Source organism: Cyprinodon tularosa, unplaced genomic scaffold (genome assembly GCF_016077235.1).
Source record: "Cyprinodon tularosa strain WSP-4 unplaced genomic scaffold, ASM1607723v1 ctg985, whole genome shotgun sequence".
In the NCBI taxonomy this organism is placed as follows: domain Eukaryota; kingdom Metazoa; phylum Chordata; class Actinopteri; order Cyprinodontiformes; family Cyprinodontidae; genus Cyprinodon; species Cyprinodon tularosa.
The window spans coordinates 39,970-64,480 of NW_024039768.1; the positions used below are offsets into that span (position 1 = coordinate 39,970).

At 46.5% G+C, this 24,511-nt stretch overlaps 1 protein-coding gene across 2 annotated transcripts in view; it reads left to right on the forward strand.

Annotated features, from left to right (window-relative positions):
* The first annotated feature begins 577 nt into the window (after positions 1-577).
* LOC119777173 (ephrin type-A receptor 7-like) overlaps positions 578-24,511 on the forward strand; it is a 107,344-nt gene continuing 83,410 nt past the window's right edge. The window contains exon 1 of one of the 2 annotated variants that reach the window (XM_038275975.1): positions 578-637. Coding sequence is in view for 1 of the 2 variants with exons in the window: in XM_038275974.1 (XP_038131902.1) it covers positions 6,446-6,524 (79 nt within the window). In the remaining variant the exon portion in view is untranslated. Of the gene's footprint in view, positions 638-6,344; positions 6,525-24,511 lie in introns of those variants that run through there. The other variant, XM_038275974.1, reaches the window with a different exon arrangement.

Consider the following 24,511-nt stretch of genomic DNA (forward strand, 5'->3'; position numbering starts at 1 on the left):
TTGTTGATAAATATTTCGGTTTGACTTATATTTCAGCTTAATTGAATCTTTTGTTTTAACACAGCCAGTTGGGTGATAACAGACCAACATGAAGATTTGATACCATATTAACATCTGCAGGCTATTTATATAAACTGAAGGTGTTACCCCCACCCCTCCTCCACCCATGCCATGCCACTGCTTCACAATAAAAGGCACAAATTGGTGCTTCAAAAAGAAGATTCAGGTTCCCTTCTGGTCCGAGTTGCTTCTTACAGTTGCAACCATTTCCAGGTTTATTACAGGTGTCAAGGCTCAGAAAGTAGGAGACAGAATTCAGGGACAGAATAGGTTTAAATGGAAAGCTTTACTGACTGCTCAGAGTACTGCAGCTCATCAGCTGGGACCTGCATACTGGAATATCTGTAGAGATGGACACTCAGGTTAGTGACCACGACACTCAGACGGTAAACAATAACGAGCACGTGAGTCACTAACCTGGTTCTTCATTCTGTCCGTGCCCAGAAGAAGGAGTGGAAACCAGTCAGATGATTTCTCCACACAGCTGCAGGAGCCGCCCAGAGAGTTCCAGGAGTGAAGCAAAGCAGGCAGAAGCCAGCAGATGAGGAACAGCAGCCAATCACTGAGAGAAACACAGGTAGGGATCATCTGACGGGAGATGATTATCTGTGTGAGTCGCTTACCTGGTTTAACAGTTCAGTCCATCCTCACCAAACCAGCTGCGGTGCAGAGCCACCCAGAGAGTCCCCGATGCAGCAACCCCAGTGAGCAGGCAGGAATCCGACCCAGGTTGGAGAAAACAGATCAGACAGGACAGTTCTGGAATCCAGGAGTCCGCAGCACAGTCAGGGGTTCCTATCTCAAGAGGAACAGACAGATCCAGGGTTCCAGGAAAGCAGGTTTAGAGCTCTATGAGTCCAGCAGAGAGCAACATTCACAGATGCAGACAGGCAGACTGAGTGGTTGAGGGACAGAGACAAGACATTGTATCAGAATTCCAGCAGAACTTTAAACTTGTCTCCATCTATGAGCCAGGACACGATCAGGAGACAAAACAAACACCAAAGTCCTCTCAACCCACAGGCCTCCGGGGACGGAAACACGAACCTCAGAAATAACTCAAACTAACAGAACAAACATCTGATATAATCAAACAATGATCTGGCTCTGATAGCTGGGCTGAGCAGAGTATAAAGCAGAACCAGCAGGTGGATGAGATGAGCTTGGACTGGAAGTGGGTCAAACCCAACTCAGGAGTCCAGAGACAGAAACAGGTCAGGGGTACTCTAGAGAACTCTCACACTCGGCTCAAATAATCTGGAACTGGTGGCTTGAAACAGGCAGCTTAAATAGGAACTGGAACAGGTGGATCAGATAAGAGCAAATTAAAACTGGGCGGAGTTAAGCAAGTTAAAGAAAATAACTAATAAATCAGTCATCAGTGCCCAGATCATGACAACAGAATCAGGAAACTGGATGGATCCATCTCTGATGTGTAGAAATGAGACATGTAGAATGAGTAGAAGCAAAGCATTGATCCGCTAAGATGATGAAATATCAGAACTGCTGTCTCCCGCTCACACAATAAGCTGCAGCTTTATCTCCAGACATGAAGGTTAAATTCATGTTAAACACGTTTAAAGAGTTTAGAATGAAGACAAGAGATTTACTCAAAATCCTGAATAAGTGAAATTGACCCAGGAGTAAAATGGAGTTCAGCCTGTCGGTGTGAGACGTGATTTAGATCCGGTCTGCTCAGCGTCAGTCCTGCAAGGCCGCCTTCCTGCAGGGTTCTGGATTCCAAGCCTGACCTGCAGGACTGATCTGTGGAAGAAGCAGAATATAAGAAAGAAGGGATGTTTTTCAGAGATGCATTCAGGTAAACATTCCCTAAGAACCCAGTCGCTCTGATCTGCTTCACAAACAAAATGACTCGTTTATTCAAAGCTCAGTCTAAGCGGTGGCGACTGTGATTGACGAGTGGCTCCAGCTGAACGGCCATGTAGGACTAGTTCCGGTTCAACCTTTTAGGCCTGTGATGGAGAACAATGCAGCCGTAATTAGAGCTGCACCAGCGAGGCTCCACCAGTGAAACCAATCAGCTCCACATCTCTGTGTTTGTAGATTTTCCTGTGAGTGTTCAGCCTGCCAAGCATAATTACAGGGGTTTATATTCCTAAAGTGAGGGACAGCACCCCTCATGAAGCAATCAGAGCTCAGCAATGAGCTGCTTTCCTTTCATTTACATAATTATGATGTGCAGCAGCAGTGGGAGGCCAGATTAGGACCACGTTACTGTTTATTCTGCTGTTTAACATTAAAGCTCCAGCAGGAAAAGCAGCAAAGCTGCCGAGGCTGAAGCTCAGATGGACCAGGAGCTGCTGTGTGACTCAGTCTTTGGTTTCTGTCGCCTCCTTGTTGTTTCTGATGCTAACAAACATACAGTAAGGTGCTCCTCTGAGCCCCCAGCGTTAATTAAACAAAGTGCTGTAAATAGTGTCAGCAGGGCGTCAGGAGCTGTTTCAGGTGTTAGCGTTAGCGTAAGGAGCCCCTTGGAGCGCTGCCTTCGCTGCCTTCGCTGCCTTCACTGCCTTTTCCAGGGAAACTGACTCTGCCTGCTTCTCCTTCCATCAGATCTCAGCAGGAAAATCAGAAACAACAGAAAACAACAAATGCAACATAGAAACATTGCAAAATCAGCTTCTAGTTATGATGAGCAGTGAGCTGTGTTTTCAGACAGACTCGTCTCTAAGGGTTGGATGGAAGAGAGGAAAATTTGACTGAAACTAAATCTCTGATCTCAGATTTTCTCCTGAAAAAATCATCTTTGCTGGTGCAGCAGGAAGTCTACAGCGGTGATTACAGCATGGCTCTAGGAGCTGCAGATCTACAGACTCTCCTCTGGAGAGAAGAAGGTGAGATGTTTGTGGTGCCAACGCTGAAGCATCAGCAGGTTCATTCAAAGTGGTTTTCCTGATAGTCTTTGATTGAAGTCTCATTGGAGGGAGACTGATGAAATTATTAAACGATGATCAGATTAATGTTCTTGAGGAGAAAAGGAGGAAAAGATTGAAAGGTGTAGAAAGGACTCCTTGGTGTTTTGTTTTCCATGCATGGACCCTTTGAACTGGGAACACTGGTATCCATTCAGTTCCCACTGGTGCTAAAAATCTGCCTCTGATTTGAATATGAAAGATTTTCCTTACAGGAAGGCTGATCTCCATGAATGTGTCTGACTGGCAGCTGCAGCATCAATCCTTTGGAAGAAGGTGATCAGGTGGAGGAGAGACGAGGCTGCAGACCACCTGTCAGACATGTTGCAGAGCTTCAGGCCCAATCCTCCTGATGACTGAATCTTATCTATGGATGACCATGTGCAGGTCTTCATAAACATGAATGTTTCTGAGATGTTTGAGGACCAAACCCATCAGATGAGGCAGAAGAACCGGAGTTAAACTGCAGAATCTTCTCCAATAAAACTCGTTTATGTTTCTCTTCTTCATCAAATCTGCTTCAGGATGAAGGTTGGAGCTGAATGGGGGCCAAACATGGAAGGTCAGAGATGAGGAGAGACGTTCATCAGGTGAAGGAGTTCATCTCCTCCTCTTATATCTGGTAACTCCTCCACCTCTGAGAGCATTTAGTCTCCTGATCCGCACCGCTGATGATGACGGCGCAGAGTCTTGTTCCTAGAACTAATTACCTCAGGAGGACTCATTATGTGCCGACAGCTCAGCTTTCTACCGACCTGCGAGCTGTGATCTGCAGTCGGCCCTCATGTGGACGTGATGCTCTGATGGTGTTAATCACTGATCACTGTGATGAAATCACCAGCAGCCAGAAACACTAAATAAGGCAATGAAAATAATGCAGCAGCATCATCAGAGTGAATCTGTGATCTGATTTCATTAGGAACTGCTGCTGTGATTAATGTCTGCCAGCTAATCACGTCTTAAAATGCTGTGTGGATCTATGTGCAAACATCTATGTGTAGGTGCCTGATTATGCATGTGTGGGTCTTGCTTTGTTTCCCTGCAGGGAGCAATTTCCTGGGGAAACGCTTCAGTGTGGGGGGGATATAGGGAGACCAGCAACTGATCCCCAGGAGAGAAGTTCTCCTCTCCTCTGGATAATATAGTAGTGATGATATACTATATATACTACATATAGTATATATAGTATATATACTATATATACTATATATACTATATATACTACAGACAGCAGGATGAGGGTGAGCGTCTGAGACTTTACCTGCTCTGCATACGTGTTTAGAGACTCAGGAAGACGTCCAGCAGCGCAGCTTCCCTGAGGAAGTCACACGAGTTTTACTCTAATATCCCTAAGAAACAGGAGGGGGAGGGGGGACCAGAGGAACGAACCCTAAAATTGATCACAGTGAAGACATGGCTGCTTATTGCTCATTGCAGAGAGGAGAGGAGAGGAGAGGAGAGGAGAGGAGAGGAGAGGAGAGGAGAGGAGAGGAGAGGAGAGGAGAGGAGAGGAGAGGAGAGGAGAGGAGAGGAGAGGAGAGGAGAGGAGAGGAGAGGAGAGGAGAGGAGAGGAGAGGAGAGGAGAGGAGAGGAGAGAATTTCCTTCTTTCATCTGAGGAATATTGCTAAAATTAGAAATATCCTGTCCAGGGGTGATGCTGAGAAACTAGTCCATGCATTTGTTACTTCAAGGCTGGACTATTGTAATTCTTTACTATCAGGAAGTCCACAAACTGTAGTTAAAAGCCTTCAGCTGATCCAAAATGCTGCAGCCAGAGTTCTAATGAAAATGAAAAAGAGAGATCATATCTCTCCTATCCTGGCTTCTCTTCATTGGCTTCCTGTTAAATCCAGAATAGAATTTAAAATCCTCCTTCTCACATATAAAGCCTTAAATGGCCAAGCTCCATCTGATATCAGAGATCTGATTGTTCCTGATGTTCCTAACAGAGCACTTTGCTCTCAGTCTGCAGGTTTGTTTGGCCTGTTTTCCAGTGTAGTCCTGTTTCTCTGACTGTGACTAACTGGATGTGCTCTCTTCATCCTCTGACATGGGAGCTGGCTCGGAGCTCGTCTGCCTGGCTGTGTGTTTCCTGGACGGGGCCGCCTGTGGAGCTGGTTGACAGTTGCCTTTTGTATCTATGCTTCTTTTTCTATGTCTGCTTCTGTCTCCTTGAACCCCAGTGGGCCTCAGCAGATGGCCGCTCACACTGAGCCTGGTTCTGCTGGAGGTTTCTTCCTGTTCAAAGGGAGTTTTTCCTCTCCACTGTCGCTACAAGCATGCTTAGTGTGAGGGATTGCTGAAGAGTCAATGAGTCGATGCAATCAGCTGGTTTTCCTTAGATAGAAAACTTTGAATCAATCTGACTGGATGATCTGGTTGATCTGGATCTATAAAGTGACCTGAGATGACATGATGTGAATTGGAGCTATAGAAATAAACTGAATAGAATTGAACTCAGCTGGAGATAAAGAGGCTCTGAGGACAGCGTGTGGCGACTTAAACCATCAGATCAGCGAAGAAGAACGACAGTCAGAAGAACCAGGATCTTTTCCACGATGACAGCAACACCAGGAGGAGGCATTCGGATGATCACAGACTGCACCCCCCCCACCCCCCGTAGATGCATCTGATGCTGAATTCCGGAATAATCTGAACAACTTCTTTGGAAGTTTTGAGGCACTAAACAGCCTCCAGCAGGGGAAGCCCTTCCTCTCCAGGGGAGGAGGGTGGATCACAGCCTTTGTCAGCGATGATTTTGGGGCTTCGACTTTCTTTGCAGACATTCTATAGATCTGTAGTTCAGATGCAGTGATGCAAACCCCTGAAACATTGTTTCCTGTTTTAATACGTCTTGTTCTCTGACAGCCTGAGAAGAGCGGGGTGGGGGGGTGGGGGGTGGCGCTGTGATGGACCAATATGAAAAAAACATGTTTGAATAAAGAAAGAATAAAGTTCTGCTGCCTGGATTCCTCTCATTTCTCATCCTTGGTTTGAAACCTGCAGCTTTCAGCAGATCTTCACTCATGACCTGCAGAAAGCTGCTTGAGGAAAGGTGGAGGAGATCAGAGGAACATGCAGAGAACATGGCTGACCCTGCAGCTTCAGGGACTAGAAGGATGGATGTTGATCCATCAGGGGTTAAAGCTTTGATCTGAGCTCCTCCAGCTCCTCTCAGCACAGACATTTTACATAGAGCTGCTCCTCATCCAGGTGTGCAGCTCGCTGATTGGTCGGCCTTCCCTCGCTCGCGGACCCACGCCTCCTGCCATTGGCTCATCCGGGCGCCACTCGCCGTCCTGACCCCGCCCCCGAGTATAGAAATATCCCCGCGAGCTGACCGGCTCCGTCATCCAGACGGTGGCTGCGCAGCGCAGCATCTAGACGACGCGTCTCTGCTGCGACAGGCGGACAGAAATGAGCAGAACCCCGCAGAGCGGAGCCAGAGACCATGGATCCCTGTAGAACCCTGACGGTGCTGCTGTGGATTTTATTCCTGAAGCGGATCCAAGACTGCCGAGGAGAGGAAGGTAGGCTGAGGCTCCTCAGCGCGCAGCTCGGAGCGGAGTTTGCCTCCGATCCGGTGCTGCTGCTTCTGGGTTCTGATGGATGATGGGTTCCGTCAGGTTCTGGAGGTTCTGGTACATGTCTGTAGAAATAAACCAGATCTTCTGATGCTGACAGGCTGAAGGCTCAGAGGAACAGGAAGTCTTCTTCTGTTCTGGACTTAGTTTCTCTGAGGTCCTGATGCTGAGGATGCGGAGCAGCAGATCTCTGCTTCTGGCTCCATCAATTATTGCTGATCTGCTCGGAGATGTGAGGAACCTGGAGGTTCTGCAGCCAGATGCTGATCAGTGAGGCAGGCTGCTGTGATGAAGGAGAGGCTGGTTGGCTCAGGGTTGGACCAGAGTGGATTCTACTCACATGTTCTCCTTCCAGCCTGATGGTTGCTGCAGCTCAGACTCAGGTTCCTCTCAGGCAGGGGAGCCGGTGATATCTTCAGCTCCAGAAGGTGGCTGCAGCTCCAGAAGGTGGCTGCAGCTCCAGAAGGTGGCTGCAGCTCCAGAAGGTGGCTGCAGCTCCAGAAGGTGGCTCCAGCTCCTGGACTCCTGGATCTTTCAGACTTAGACGCCATCGGGTCTTCAGTTCATGTTGTGACAGAGAGGAAGTTCTTCCTCCATCTTCTGGTTTTTTGTGATTAATGAAGCTCCAGGTAAACTGGATGGTGACCTGATGCCCAATCAGACGCTAGAAGATCCTTTTTTCTCCTCCTTCCTGTTTTCTTTGTTCCATCTCTTCATCTTCCTCCTCTTCCTCCTCAGAGCTGACTTAGCACACATCTTTCTGGGTGGAGGGTGTCCACCTTACCTCCTCCACCCTCTCTCTCCTCATTGCCTGCTCCTCAGCTCTAACACACCTTGACATCTCATCGGGATCTCATTTACTCCCGCGCCTCCCCCTCCCTCAGCCCCTCCCCTGCAGGCTGAGGGGTCACAGAACCTGTTTTTTTTATTTTCTTCATTCCATTACATCCTCATCCTCACCTGCAGCTCAGGCTCATAGCAGCTAAACAATATTGCGGGGGGGGGATGGGGTGTACGGGCTCAGTATAATTTTATTTAAATTTTGAAGAACTGTTTCTTGGGAATTTTATCGGGAATCAGAGAAATATTTATTTTTTTTATTTGAATCCTCAGCGAAGCGCCGTCGGTCCTCAGGTAGCAGGTTTCCTGCTCAGACTCTGAGATGTTTGCAGCTTGAAGTTCGTCTCGTTCTTTAAATATGTTTGAAATCTGTGGACTTTATTTTCTGATTGATTTCAGTTTGTCTGCATCGATCCTGAGGTGAAGTCAGAGGAAGTTTACTTGAACAAGGTCTTCAAACAGAAGGTCTTAATGCCTGGAGGTCCCATATCTACTAACCATAAACATTATAAACATTTTAGGCACATTAGACACAGAGAAGGTCCCAAAGCAACTGGGAGGGGCTTCTGTGGATAAAGTCCAGATTTATTATTGTTGTTCTATGTTGCTGGATCCAAAGAATATCCAGAAACATTAATGAAATGAGAACCTTTAATGTTTACTGAGGACTCAGATGATTCTACCTCTAAGGCTGTCCTCCATATGGGTGCCTAGGAGGGACAATCCAGCCTCTGAAAGAAGACAAACAAGTTTTATCTCTGAGCAATGCTCTTCATGGTGGATCAGGGCCGGTCTCAGCTTATTATTTTGCTTTTACTGACCAGGGATTCTGATGAGTCTTTTTAAAGTTTGTTCAAACTTTGGTTCTGATTTATAAAGATCTTAAGATGCAAACAGAAGCGGACAAAAAGACTGCATTTAAAGGAGAAGTTCGGTTTTTTACACTTTAAGCCCAGTTTCTGTAGTGTCCAGGATGAAATCGAATGATCGACACCAAAAGTTTGACAATTGGTCCTGTCTCTGCTATTTGGCTCATTTAGAATCCCCCCCTGGCTGCTTTAGAATGGCTTGCATAGAGCATGTCCGATAATGTCCTTAAAACAACCTTAAACGTTCTTTTTTTTAAATATGCTACTCACCGGGTCGTCAGCGCTGTTCAATGACGTTCCAAAAAAAGTTAAAGAAAAAACGTTCCTGTAGTGTTTTATTTAGCATTTTGTAAATCCCATTGAGTTCTGTAGGAATAGTCAATATTCCCCTGCCACCGGAAACGGAAATGGGGCCTGTTTACACAGTTGTAGTCTTTTCGCTTCACTCTGTGTACTCCGACGTCGAGAATCAAGAATCCACCTTTCGTATTCCATTTTCAGAGTTTTTTAAAGTGTTTAACAGAAACGTTAGCACCTCGACGTCGGAGTACACAGAGTGAAGCGAAAAGACTACAACTGTGTAAACAGGCCCCATTTCCGTTTCCGGTGGCAGCGGAATATTGACTATTCCTACAGAACTCAATGGGATTTACAAAATGCTAAATAAAACACTACAGGAACGTTTTTTCTTTAACTTTTTTTGGAACGTCATTGAACAGCGCTGACGACCCGGTGAGTAGCATATTTAAAAAAAAGAACGTTTAAGGTTGTTTTAAGGACATTATCGGACATGCTCTATGCTAGCCATTCTAAAGCAGCCAGGGGGGGATTCTAAATGAGCCAAAAAGCAGAGACAGGACCAATTGTCAAACTTTTGGTGTCGATCATTCGATTTCATCCTGGACACTACAGAAAATGGGCTTAAAGTGTAAAAAACCGAACTTCTCCTTTAATATTTGAGTGGAGTTAACCAGCCAGCTGTCTGCCTGCTGCCTGATAATCTCACAGGACTGTTTGATGTGTTGGACGAATGCTTCAGTCGTCTGGCTTAGATCACATGTTCATGACCTCACAGACCTGAGTGATTTGTGGACGTGGCAAACAAAGCGCTGCAGCATTCACCTGTCAAGGCCACAGAGACTCCATCACTTTGGGCAGCGATAAGCGTGAGAGAGAGAGGCAGCGGAAGGTCAAAGGAAAAGGGGTGAGGAAATGAAGGGAGGGAGATGTCCTCCAGGAAAAACGTGTCTCAGGAGCAGAAAGGATTACAGCAGAACAAAGACTTCCCCTCCTCCTCCTGTTGCTGAACCAGAGCAAAGAAATATTCCCCTCTATTCACTCTGCTTCCACCTGATGAGGCTCAGAGGACTTCATGATATATCGCAGAGTATACAGTGGTATTGCAATATCATGATAATATTGTATTATGACCCAAGTATTGTGAAAACATATCGTCAAACAATGCCTCATTAAATGCCTCATTAGATGCTACATTAAATGCCTCATCAGAAACCTCGCTATGCCTCATCAGATGCCTCATTAGATGCCTCACTGTATGCCTCATTAGATGCCTCACTATGTGCCTCATTAGATACCTCACTGTATGCCTCATTAGATGCCTCACTCTATGCCTCATTAGATGCCTCATTAGATGCCTCATCAGAAACCTCACTATGCCTCATCAGATGCCTCATTAGATGCCTCACTCTATGCCTCATTAGATGCCTCACTATGTGCCTCATCAGATACCTCAATGTATGCCTCATTAGATGCCTCAATGTATGCCTCATTAGATGCCTCACTCTATGCCTCATTAGATGCCTCAATGTATGCCTCATTAGATGCCTCACTCTATGCCTCATTAGATGCCTCACTCAATGCCTCATTAGATGCCTCACTGATTGCCTCATTAGATGCCTCACTCTATGCCTCATTAGATGCCTCACTATGTGCCTCATCAGATACCTCACTGTATGCCTCATTAGATGCCTCACTCTATGCCTCATCAGATGCCTCACTGTATGCCTCATTAGATGCCTCACTGTATGCCTCATCAGATGCCTCACTGTATGCCTCATCAGATGCCTCACTAAATGCCTCATTAGATGCCTCACTGAATGCCTCATTAGATGCCTCACTCTATGCCTCATCAGATGCCTCACTGAATGCCTCATTAGATGCCTCACTGATTGCCTCATTAAATGCCTCACTGATTGCCTCATCAGATGCCTCACTAAATGCCTCATTAGATGCCTCACTGAATGCCTCATTAGATGCCTCACTGAATGCCTCATCAGATGCCTCACTCTATGCATCATTAGATGCCTCACTGAATGCCTCATTAGATGCCTCACTGATTGCCTCATCAGATGCCTCACTAAATGCCTCATTAGATGCCTCACTGAATGCCTCATTAGATGCCTCACTGAATGCCTCATTAGATGCCTCACTGATTGCCTCATTAGATGCCTCACTCTATGCCTCATTAGATGCCTCACTCTATGCCTCATTAGATGCCTCACTGAATGCCTTATTAGATGCCTCACTCTATGCCTCATCAGATGCCTCACTCTATGCCTCATTAGATGCCTCACTCTATGCCTCATTAGATGCCTCACTGAATGCCTTATTAGATGCCTCACTCTATGCCTCATCAGATGCCTCACTGAATGCCTTATTAGATGCCTCACTCTATGCCTCATCAGATGCCTCACTGAATGCCTTATTAGATGCCTCACTCTATGCCTCATCAGATGCCTCATCAGATGCCTCACTGAATGCCTCATTAGATGCCTCAACGAATATCTCAGGCCACTCTGTGATTCACTAGCTGTTGAAAATATCCTCAGTTTGTTGTTTTGTTGCTTTTTGCTTTAATTGGCTTGTTTTTCCATGTCAGGTCAATTAGAATCATCCTGCTGCTGCTTCAGGTTGGATCAGGAAAAGAAAAATCCTGTCACTCCATGACTGAACGCAGATAAACAGAATCTAGAAGTTAGGTAATAAATAGTTTTGCACTGATACCAGTATCTGGTGGGGCTCCAATCCGGCTCTAAGATGGTAGTATCGGTATCGGTGAGTACCAACAACTAGGGCACGGATACCATCTTCAGAGCCAAAAGTTTCTTCCACTATTGTCACCCATTCCAGGTAGGCAATAAAAGTTCTACTGGATTCACTTTGTTTTAGTCTTTTTCCTGCTTCACAAAGGAAGGCAGCAGCTTGACATGAAGCCATGATGTTGATTATTTTACATCCAGGTAGGATGCAGTTCTTCATAGATACACACAGAACAATTTCAAGCAGATGGTATCTGCCGATACTGACAGCCAGGTATCGGTATCGGGCATCGGAGCAACACTAGAAATAATGAAGAGGAAGAGATCCAAACAGAGGAGCTGGGAAGTCAGAACCATCAGTCAGCTTTCTCCATCAGCATGTTGCTCACGTCACTCAGCAATGATTCAGAAAGTGATTAAGTTTCTTTGTGTTGCTTTTAGATCACCAGCATGGATGTTTAAATATGATAGATGAGTCTGCTGAGGATGAAGGAGACGGCTTTTAGTCGTTTAGATGTGTCCCACTGACTCGTCTCACTGTGGAATAGGAAAAACAATATTTTGATCAGAAAAGGAGGAAAAACTTTGATTTATGTGAAACATTTAAATCAACCCCAAAAAAGCTGAAGAAGAGCGGTCCGTTCTTCTGGATTCAGCAGCATTTATGTGCTCCATTTACTATGAATATTAATAATGATAATAATGTGTAGTTATGAAATTTTATTGTCCCAGCGGCCATGTTAAATACCAGCATGATCATTGGTCCTCAGTCTATAATATCCTGCTTTTTAGTCCAGTAATAAAGGGAAGACGGAAACATCTCCAGCTTCTGGTAAAGTTACAGGAGTTAAACAATGAAAGCTCCTCCTCCTTCCTGTTCTCTGGTTGCTGGATGTCTTTTCCAGCAGAGTTTTCTCAATTTGATTAATGTCAGAAGTTTAATTCAATTCTATTCAGTTTATTTCTATAGATTCACATCATGTCATCTCAGGTCACTTTATAGATCCAGACCAACCAGATCATCCAGTCAGATTGATTCAAAGTTTTCTATCTAAGGAAAACCAGCTGATTGCATCGACTCATTGACTCTTCAGCAATCCCTCACACTAAGCATGCTTGTAGCGACAGTGGAGAGGAAAAACTCCCTTTGAACAGGAAGAAACCTCCAGCAGAACCAGGCTCAGTGTGAGCGGCCATCTGCTGAGGCCCACTGGGGTTCAAGGAGACAGAAGCAGACATAGAAAAAGAAGCATAGATACAAAAGGCAACTGTCAACCAGCTCCACAGGCGGCCCCGTCCAGGAAACACACAGCCAGGCAGACGAGCTCTAAAAGATCTGCCTCCCATTCTACTTTTAGAAATTCTAGGAACCACTAGTAAACCTGCAGATTGAGAGCGAAGTGCTCTGTTAGGAACATAAGGAACAATCAGATCTCTGATATCAGATGGAGCTTGGCCATTTAAGGCTTTATATGTGAGAAGGAGGATTTTAAATTCTATTCTGGATTTAACAGGAAGCCAATGAAGAGAAGCCAGGATAGGAGAGATATGATCTCTCTTTTTCATTTTCATCAGAACTCTGGCTGCAGCATTTTGGATCAGCTGAAGGCTTTTAACTACAGTTTGTGGACTTCCTGATAGTAAAGAATTACAATAGTCCAGCCTTGAAGTAACAAATGCATGGACTAGTTTCTCAGCATCACCCCTGGACAGCAGATTGCTCATTTTTGCAATGTTCCTCAGATGAAAGAAGGAAATTCTAGAAACCTCTTTGATATGGGATTTAAATGACAGGTCCTGATCAAAAATAACACCAAGATTTTTTACTTTATTATCTGAAATCAGTTTAATCCCATCCAAATGAAGTGACTGACTAATCAGCTTCTTTTTCAGAGACTCTGGTCCAAAGACTATAACTTCTGTTTTGTCTGCATTCAGAAGCAGAAAGTTAAGAGTCATCCAGGTTTTTATGTCTTCAGACATGCCTGTAATCTATGTAATGGGTTAGCTTCATCTGGATTATAGACAGATATAGCTGGGTATCATCAGCATAACAGTGGAAATTAATCCCATGCTGTCTAATAACTCTACCAATTGGGAGCATGTATAAAGTAAAGAGAATTGGTCCTAGCACTGATCCCTGTGGTACTCCACAGGTAACCTTTGAGCATGTGGAAGATCTATCATTAACATGAACAAACTGAATTCGATCAGATAGATCAGATTTAAACCAGTCTAGAGCTGTTCCTTTAATTCCAACAAAATATTCAAGTCTTTCTAAAAGAATATTCTGATCAACTGGATCAAATGCAGCACTGAGATCCAACAGGACGAGCACAGATACAAGTCCATTATCTGAGGCCATGAGAATATCATTAGTGACTTTCACCAGAGCTGTTTCAGTGCTATGATGAGCTCTAAAGCCAGACTGAAACTCTTCAAAAAGTTCATTATGGTGGAAGTGATCGCAAACTTGTTTGGCAACTACTTTCTCAAGGATTTTAGATCAGAAAGGAAGATTGGATATAGGTCTATAATTGACCAAGACATCTGGGTCAAGAGACGGTTTCTTAAGCAGAGGTTTAATTACAGCAACCTTAAAAGCTTTAGGTACATATCCCTGTAACAGAGATAGATTAATCACATCTAAAATGGAGGAGGAGATCAAAGGGAATACCTCCTTAAATAACCTGGTTGGAACTGGATCTGGTTGCTCAGTGGATCAGTGGGTAGCACTGCTGCCATGCCTGAGCATGTGATGGTTCTCTCCGGGTACTCCGGCTTCCTCCCATAGTCCAAAAACATGACTGTTAGGTTTATTGGCTTCTCTAAATTCTCCTTAGATGTGAGTGTGTGTGTGAATGGTTGTCTGTCCTGTTTGTGTCCATGTTGCCTTGTCCAGGGTGGACCCCGCCTCTCGCCCGTAGACAGCTGCAGGTAGGCACCAGCACCCCTTCCTACCCCAGCTGGGATAAGCGTGATGGAAAATAGATGGAGGGATGGATGGATGGAACTGGATCTAACATCCAGGTTGAAGGCTTAGATGAAGACAATAGTTTTGCTAACTCTGAAAGTTCAACTGGATCAAAGAAGTCTAAACCAGGTTCAGATTCCATGTTTAGTTTAGTTTGCAGAGCTGTGATTCTGACAGGATGCTGTGTTCTGGGTGTCTTCCTGTCAGGGTAAACAGCGGGTGCATTAATCTGGGGGAGGGGACGGTTCTAGGGGCAACTGAACATCTTTTTAACTGTGAAAGCTTCAAGTTCTTGTTTGGAACAATATGAGAGGAGGGAGAGTAAGTGGAGGTTTAAAGGGTTGTGCATCTGGCCCATAAGCATCCACTAAGTCCAGTTCCAGTTTTCCCCTCATTGTGTCCATCAGTGGGCTAAACTAAAATATATCAACCTCTAAGGATCCACAGTCTCTGCTGTCATTCAGGACGTTTGGTGGAGAGGGGTGGTCAGGTTCACAACATTAGCTGACATGAGAACATCAGTCTAAATACCTTAAATCAGTAAGATAACTTCATCCAGAGCAGAGAGGTTTCAGTGGAACTTCAGACATTCGCCACATCGGGATAAAACTTGTTTTCGTGGCTTTTTACCAGGAGGCTGAAGGCATCGTTTGATAAGCATCATCTGTGTGTGTCTCCGTCACGGGATGATGTCTATAAGCCTGAAGGATGTCTGGATTCAGCACAGATGGGTCATGTTGGTTTCCAGTCTCTTAATCCACATGCAGAACCACAGGAGAACAGGTAACCAGATAAATGAAGTTTATTTAAGCAGTAGGAATGGTTCAGTAAATGGTTTAGGTCCTTGGAGGGACTCATGGCTCAGGGAGTCGTCTGCTCAGTACTGAGCAGAAAATGGGAGAGGATGAGTTTGAGGTTGTTGGCAGTTTTATTTTTGTAAGAAGTTAAACAAATTGAATTGAGAAAGCTTCCTGGAGAGGTGGCGAAACGTCTTCAAACTTTAGAAACCAAGTCCAGTGGATTCTTTGAACTTTTACGGAAAGTTAAACAAACTAATCTTACTTGGCTTGAAGTTTACCTTCACCCAGAAGGGAGGGGGTGTGGGTTTTGGTCTTGGTTCCTTGTGGGGGTCCAGGTTCCAGAGGCAAGGTGGAAGGCGGACAAGTTTACTCAGGCTTGGAGGAGGAAAGAGGAGCGATCCGACTGCCAGCTGGAGAATCCAGGAACTGCTTGTGATCAAAGTGAGGATGATGATGGAGGAACTCTGGCAACCGGTGGGCAACAATCAACGGCGTCACGAGGAGAGAGAATCTAGAAAACCAGAGCAAGGTCCTCATAAGGAGGATCCATGGCGTCATGAGGAAACACCTGAGAGAAGGAAGACAACGAGAGTCAATAACTGAAAGTTTGTCTCAGAGAGTCTCTGTACCATAACTGGCCAGCAGTCAGGCAACAGGTGCTGGCAGGCTAAAGCTCCAGGATGATTAGGTGGTGAGTAACAGGTGTGCAGGCAGAGCCAACGGGCGCAACCCCTGCAGGTGAAGCCTCTAGTCTACATCTACTGGATGAAGGTGAAAGCAGCAGGCAAACCAGAAAAAACCTGAAACCGACCCAGCTCCAGACAAGCTGATTTCTACTGTGGACCATTGGGAGGAGGAGGAACAAGAGGAAGAGGAGGGAGGAAGAGGAACTATGGGAGCTCAAACAAGAGAAACACAAGGAAGATGTTTTATTTGGATGTTTTCAGGCGTCATTCCAGAGGCCTGTTTTTTTTCCAACTGTAATGAAAGTCAGAGGTTCAGTCTGGCATGGATTAGTTCTCCATCCCCCTGGGATTAAATATGTCTGATACTGCAAATATAAAAAGATGGAATTCCACAAATTATTTTAACTGGGTGTTAAATGCTGCCTTCAGGTAGCATTGTAATTATGGGAACTACCAGAAACTGACATGAAACTGAAGATGAACACCCACTGAGATAAGGTGAACTTTGACCTTTCAACAGCAGGGATTCTGTGAAGGAAGACGACATCGTTAAATGTTCTTTCTCTGTCTGTAGCCTCCATGATGCTTTCTTCTTCAGCTCTTATCACCATTTAAAGTTGTGATGATTTTATCAGATGTTAACCAGCTATCTGTTGAAGATGGCCGCCTGTGGCATTGGGTCTGATTTCGTTTTCTGGATCTTTGGTGAACGACGATGAGGGGAAGGATTACTGGAACCAGGAGATGTTCCAGGATGATCTGAGGATCAATGTTCCTCTTCTCTATCACAGCAACGTACTGCTAGTGTAAGGACCCGCTTTGACTAGGACCTTTCCTGGTCATCAGGGACCTTTGCTTCGAAATGGAAGCCAGTTTAAAGCAGATTCAAAAAGTTAGAATGACAAATGTTTGCTGGTTAGTTTATCTGAGGCTCAGTGTAAAACAGAAACTGCAGATTGTTTAGAACGTTCTGTTTTAATGTCCGACTGGTTTTGTCTGAAGGTGACGTCCTCCTGTTCACCCGGCTGTGCCGTTGCTGTAGCTGCATGCTATCCTCTTGCTGCGCGGCGCGCTCTCTGCCATGCTAATGATGGCGGTGTTGGAGCTGTGTCCGTCTGCGGATCGTAAACCAGGGAAGCCCATTAATCTTTCCAAGAAACGTTTGACCTTTCAAACTCATTAACCACAGCAGCCGTTGTGCAGACAGCCACCAACACAAACACTCACCTTCCCTCATGCACCATTAGCACATGCACAATGCTGGAGCGTGGGCTGCGCTCGTGCTCACATGCACTGAGTGTCTACCTGCCAATATCTCCTGTAGCCTCGGTGCTTCAGCCGGTATCTGTCATGTCTGCCGTCCTCTGGATGCTCACACCTTCTCTGTGTGGGTTTGGGCAGTGACCTGGAAAATTGCCTGACCTTTTAAAAAGCAGCTTCCCAGCTGGTGAATAAATACATAAATCCAGAGGCAGGGATGCTGTTACGATGGCCCCCACACCTTCTCACTCTGGAAAGGCCCCCTGCAGAGCAGCTCCCTGGTAATGAAATGATGATGGTGATGAAGGTCAGTGATGTCGAAGGCAGAGGGAGTAATGACCTGATCAAGCAGCTGAGGCAGGTTAACACACTGACACGGAGCAGCTCGTCTGAGCAGAGGATGTGATGCGGTGAGGAAGGTTAACGCAGCAGCAGGAGGGCGAGGCTGTTAAAAGTGCAGAGTGGGAGAAATCCTGGCTGCTTTCTTTAGACGTGAACTCAGCTTTATTTCTCCGTTTATTTACTCCTTCAGGGAAATTCTGCTTCCAGTAGCTTCTATGAGCACAAACAGTTAAAGCAAGATGCTGTTAAAGATAAAAACAACAGACACTATAAAAGGAGTGAATATAGTAAAGAAAAGCATTAAAAATAAAAAAGTTGTAATGTCCTGGAATATGTTTCCCATAGATATAAAAATATCTGCAGTAGAGAGCTGAGGACAGTTATTGCACAGAGAGAGAATATTGCACATGAGGGACATTAAGTAATGTTTGGCATCAGGTGTCCAAGGAGGGGGGGGGACCGTTGTCCCTCTTCCTGTCACCTTCTCCTTCCCCCCAGTGAGGAGGTTGTACAGCTTGATAGCGTGAGGAGCAAAGGAGTTCAGCAGTCAGTTGCTCCTGCATTCAGGGAGCAGCAATCTCCCACTGAAGGGAGAGAAAAGATTCAGTGAAGAAATCCCAAAAAAACCCAAAAATAAAAGAGCAGAAATGTGAAAAATGACTATTTTCAACCTCTGTGAGTGGTGAGATCAGCAGGGGGGGCTATGAGCTACAGACAACGTCTGAGGCTCCCTGATGGTTTCAGATACTGGGTGGTCTGACGCGGCGGACTCGTAATCCGTGCTAAAGAGCGATGGCTTTGTTAGCAAACTACAGACTTCTGGAGAGGATGGCACAGCAGTGGGGGGCAACAGTGGGGGGCAGCTGTGAGGGGCAGCAGTGAGGGGCAGCAGTGAGGGGCAGCAGTGAGGGGCAGCTGTGAGGGGCAGCAGTGAGGGGCAGCTGTGAGGGGCAGCAGTGAGGGGCAGCAGTGGGGGGCAGCAGTGAGGGGCAGCTGTGAGGGGCAGCAGTGAGGGGCAGCTGTGAGGGGCAGCAGTGAGGGGCAGCAGTGAGGGGCAGCAGTGGGGGGCAGCAGTGGGGGGCAGCAGTGAGGGGCAGCAGTGAGGGGCAGCAGTGAGGGGCAGCAGTGGGGGGCAGCAGTGGGGGGCAGCAGTGAGGGGCAGCAGTGAGGGGCAGCAGTGGGGGGCAACAGTGGGGGGCAGCTGTGAGGGGCAGCAGTGAGGGGCAGCAGTGGGGGGCAGCAGTGAGGGGCAGCAGTGAGGGGCAGCAGTGAGGGGCAGCAGTGAGGGGCAGCTGTGAGGGGCAGCAGTGAGGGGCAGCAGTGAGGGGCAGCAGTGAGGGGCAGCTGTGAGGGGCAGCAGTGAGGGGCAGCAGTGAGGGGCAGCAGTGGGGGGCAGCAGTGGGGGGCAGCAGTGGGGGGCAGCAGTGAGGGGCAGCAGTGAGGGGCAGCAGTGAAGGGGCAGCAGTGAGGGGCAGCAGTGAAGGGGCAGCAGTGAAGGGGCAGCAGTGAGGGGGCAGCAGTGAGGGGCAGCAGTGAAGGGGCAGCAGTGAGGGGCAGCAGTGAAGGGGCAGCAGTGAGGGGGCAGCAGTGAGGGGCAGCAGTGGGGGGCAGCAGTGGGGGGCAGCAGTGAGGGGCAGCAGTGAGGGGCAGCAGTGAAGGGGCAGCAGTGAGGGGCAGCAGTGAGGGGCAGCAGTGAGGGGCAGCAGTGAAGGGGCAGCAGTGAGGGGGCAGCAGTGAGGGGCAGCAGTCTCCAAACCAAACCAGATCCTGGAAGGTCACCCCAGGAACTGGTCTGAGGACCAGTGGACCAAAGGAAAGCGCTGCTGCTTCTTCAGTAGATTCTAGTTTCTCTCTCATGCTTCACACATGCAGAAGTTTTGTTGTTTTCTGTGACTGTGACTCTGTGACTCTGTGACTCTGTGACTCTGTGACTCTGTGACTCTGTGTGCATCTCTACGCTCCCAGTTATGATTGCAATCAGAATGTCATCAGTGGAAGACGACTTCTGCTGTTTCTCTGTTATAATTACTGCCTTCCTCTTTAGTCAGTCAGTCAGTCAGTCAGTCAGCCAATCAGTCAGAGAACCTGCAGCCTTGACAACCAACCAGGTAATCTGGCAGCTCAGCAGCAGCTGTTACTCTGATAATCAGGTTATCCTGCTGCCATTCAATATGTGGGTGTGCCAGCTAGCCAATCAGTGAGCAGGGATGCTGAGCAGTCAGAGGTTGTCAATCACTGAAGAAACATGAACGCCTCTTCAAACCTCAGCCGTTCACACCATCCAGGAACAGCTGCAGCACGAGTCCTCTCTATGCTTCCCACAGTTAACTCCCAACATCCACCTGTAGAGCCTCAGAGGAGGAGAAACCCGCCTGCCGCGCTAAAAGGGGAAGAGAAGATTAAAGAACTAGAAAACTGCTGGTCCTCGATTTGCTTGAGTCGCTTTCTATGAGGTTCAGTGAAGATGGATCCAATTCACCATGAATGATGAACTGCTTTCCCTCAGGAGGCCAAGAGCCTGATGGTTTAAATCCCAGTGGCTCCTTCATCTGTAGATGGAGCGGGTGGTGTTCTTCTCGCACCTTCTGCAGTTCTTTAGGTGAGGAACAGCTTCCATATCAAGTCCTGGTGGATTAGGTGATGCAGGAGCTACAGTATGACTGCCAGCCTTCTTCATGCTCCTGAAGAGATATCCATGGTCCACTCCATGGTTTTCACTCCAGGAATAAAGCAGGACAGATGAACACCAAAAGAACCGGGCCTTTAGTAGAAATAAACAGCATAATTTGGAGGATTTATGTTCAGATGTTCTGTTATCTCTAGTCAATCAACACTCAAGGTCCAAAACAGAGAGAGAGACAAAGAAGAAAAGAGTCTGAAATAATCTGTTTACATCAGATAATAAAACATCCAGCAGAACGTTAGAGCACGATCCATCTGCTGCAAATATCAGCATTAAAACTATTTCTAAATAAACCTGCTCAGGCACAGTTCCTCCTCTTAGAGGCAGCAGATGTTCTGCTCCAGTGGAGCCTGTGGTTATGGCAGCGAGGCCTGAGCTAGCGCGCGCCGCCCGACCTGCTGGGCCGAAGCTATCAGGTACGGCGGACTTCCTTCAGACTTCAAAGAAAGCTTCTTCTCTGAAGGGATAATCAGGAAGTGATCATCAGTAAGTTCTGAACAGCGCTGGCAGCAGAGGACACCATCACTGAGGCCTCTCTCTACTATAGCCACTGGGGTTAGCATCAGAGATGCTAGCTGTTGGTTTATGATGACAACGTAGCTGAGGAACGTTCTCTAAATCTGCTGACAATCTTTATCTACCTATATTCTCTGCACAGAACCAAACTGATGACAAACTTGGAGCCGTTTCTTTATCAGGGTGGAACGTTTGTTCTGGAAAATCAGAGAAGTCCATCCTTCGCTGGAGCTGCTTGACTTCTCCTGTAATCCTGATGACGAGTCATAACACTAACGTCTTTAAAGCATCTGTTCATGACTGAAACATTAGATGAGCAGAAATGATTCAGGGTTACTGTGACAGACGTCTCCTCCTAGATTAACTCTGTTTCTGCTCTAATGTTGGGATTAATTCATTCTTATGATAATAAAGTGGGATTAGATGAATAATTGTCCTTCAGAAGGAGCTTCTGCTGTATTCCTGCTTCTCCTCGCCTCTTCTGTTTGCTGTTAGCGTTTCATTTCTCCGTCAGGTCCTCTCTGGGACCAGAGTGTAGCTCGGAGCTCAGGAAATGCCCTGCAGCTCACAGTTAGTGATGAATTCATTAGCATATGTTTGTAACCGGAACCTCCTCTGTTGGGAGACGGACAAGCGTCCTCTCACACTGGAGACATGCGACAGTCCCTCTCTGTTCACCTCTTTATCGTTTTAGCTGGTCTGTGCATGAATATGAAGACAGGACGGGGGCACAGGCAGGATGCTTTTAGCCCAACCCCCCAAGAATGTGGAGGCTGATAAAAAATGCATCTGATGGTCCAGAAGCAGCTTAAAGCAGCTCTGCTGGCTGCAGCTTTCTGCCTGTCCTTTTTCTTTAGTCTTCCTCTCATTGTCTGCGTTGCTCTGCTCTGTCAGACTGAATAGAAAGAGACTGGAGTCCAAGACTTGCTGTCTGAGCACAGCTTTGAGTTTAAAATGGACTCAAATGTTCAGATATTATTGAAGTTAATATACTGAGGTTAAAAAATCTAAATATATTTTATATTTTTGGTGTATTGTAACGCTGCAGAGAGAGAGAGTTAGGACCCTCCCAGCCACTGAGCTACAGACAGTTCCAGCATCGGCTGCAGCTCATTCTCACTCATTCAGTCATTTTCTCCTCTAAATGGATGAAATTACAACATTACTACTCTGTACCTGAAAAGATCAGCAGAGACGTTTCAGGTTTTAATAAATGAATCATGCTTAATCACAAATCTCTTTTAGAAGAGAGACCTGGCCGAGGCAGCAGCCAAATCTCAACAAATACAAACAGAACAAACATCAAGTAACATTTTAATTATGAAAGAAGAACAAAATGTAAAAAACCAGAAGGAGACTCTGAATAAAAGATGTCTCCATCATCCAGTGTTCTTTACAGGAGATTTCATGTCATCAGGGACACGATGGTTTCTAACTTTAGCTCTTTCTGTAGATTCTTCCACCTCCAAGGTGCTGAGTAAGAAAAAGCACTTTTACTCTATTTGGTTGCAACTCATGGCCCATTTCAGAGCAGCCGTCCTGAGGAGGAGAGCGGATCGGAACCAGAACACAGAGAGGATGATCGTTTACTGCAGAGAAGAAGAATCCACCGGGTCATTTACAGTTACGGTCTTCCAAGTCATTTAAGACTTCTTTAAAATCATTTCAATGGTTTTTATCTGATACTCTGACCCAGACGACCGTTTCTGACCGTCTCAGGCTGAATACAGAAACACATCAGCGGCCATCTTCTGCCGCTGAGGACTCGGGTTCAGACCATCCGCCTCATCCAGGCTTTTCAGCAACGCCGAGTCAGAGGAACCAGTGGAGCGAACAAAAGAAACAAGATGGAGGCAGGTGGCTGATGATGATGATGATGATGATGATGGAGCGGGTGTTCCTGTTTGGCTGTGACTCCATCCTGGAGAGAAATATCAGCTGTGCTGCTGCCATCAACACCTTTGTTTCTAGATGTTGGAGCTTGGCCTGTTTTCCAGTGTAGTCCTGTTTCTCTGACTGTGACTAACTGGATGTGCTCTCTTCATCCTCTGACATGGGAGCTGGCTCGGAGCTCGTCTGCCTGGCTGTGTGTTTCCTGGACGGGGCCGCCTGTGGAGCTGGTTGACAGTTGCCTTTTGTATCTATGCTTCTTTTTCTATGTCTGCTTCTGTCTCCTTGAACCCCAGTGGGCCTCAGCAGATGGCCGCTCACACTGAGCCTGGTTCTGCTGGAGGTTTCTTCCTGTTCAAAGGGAGTTTTTCTTCTCCACTGTCGCTACAAGCATGCTTAGTGTGAGGGATTGCTGAAGAGTCGATGAGTCGATGCAATCAGCTGGTTTTCCTTGGATAGAAAACTTTGAATCAATCTGACTGGATGATCTGGTTGATCTGGATCTATAAAGTGAATTGGAGCTATAGAAATAAACTGAATAGAACTGAAACTGAACTGAACTCATTACATGAGTGTTTTCTGAGCTGTAAGTATGAGATCTGTCTGTCTTATGTAACCCTGATCCCATCTGCTGCTGCGGATCCGGCCAGTTAGCATCAGAAATGCTGCGTGAGGTGAAGGTAATGAGAGCGACCGTGTGCTGCTCACTGAGGCAGCAGCTCAGCTGATTGCATAACCACGCTGAGCGCCGTTCCTGCTGCCCCCCATCCGGGATCTTTGGGATCAGATGTGAGAATATTTTCAGCTGAATGTGCTTAAAGCAGAAACTTTCCATTCCTGGTATAAAAACCAGCAGCAGCTTCAGGACTCAGAGCTCTATCAGCTGATTCTCAGAGTGGAGACCAGAGGAGAACATGTGCACCTCCATGAATAATGGAAGGTGAATTAGAGCAGCTGCATCAGCATGACTCTGCTGAAAGGAGGCATCTATGGGCCACCGATGGGAGGAGGGGTGGACGGGTTTGCAGGGACGTCCATCTGGGGGGGGGGTGGTGGGGTGTAATGAAGGTTACATAAGTAGGACAGAGGTTTTCTGCTGACTGTTTTTCCTCTGGTTGAATTGGGAAACCACTTGGAAAAGGAAGTGGACGTGGAAGTGGAAGTGGATCAGATTCCTGCCAGAAGCTGTTCGGAGATGAAAAACCAGGATGCATGTTGATAGAAGAGGGAAACATCTACAGTCTGATACTTTGGTACTGGCTCATCTGCTGGTTCTGGTCCACTGAATACTCTGAAGTCCTTTTCCTCTTCACTGTCACTTCGCTGTGAGGGATTGCTGAAGAGTCAATGAGTCGATGCATTCAGCTGGTCCACCTTTTCCTGCTGCCATTTATGCCTCTGGTTTCCAGCCATTGGTGCCAGATTATTCTAGTTTCTAGTGAGACTAACTCTATCGTTCCCTGTGTTTAGTTCTTCTGGTTCCTGACCTGTTCCTGTCCACGGACCTCTGAGCCCCCGTTCTGCTCTGTTTGCCCGTCCTTTGTTCTGGGCTGTTACCTGGATTCCGTCTGATGTCGACATTGGGCCTGTCTTCTGACCATGGCTTGGATTTACCCTCCTGGTTCCCTCGGATCCTCCGCCTGCTCTGGCTGCTGCTGGTCGCTGCTCCTCTTCTCTCCTGGATCCTTGGTACCGGCTCAGTAGCAAACAATGGAGTTCTGCTCCTCTGGACTTCACTCCCTCCTCTGGGCTCAGACTGATGTTTATGGCTTTATGGCTTTCATGCTTATTCTTGTTCCTGGTTTGAGTTTTGAAGTCACTGACCTGAGCCTCTACTCCTGCAGAGAATCCAGTGTGCATCTTCTTTTCATGTTTTCTACAACCAGGCTGGAATCCGACTGGAAACCAATAAAATGAGAAACTGGGCTAATCTTTGGGAATCAAGAATGAAGAAAATCTCCAGTTCCAAAAAAAAAAAAAAAAACATAAATGAAGGGAAGTTCCTGAACGAAGA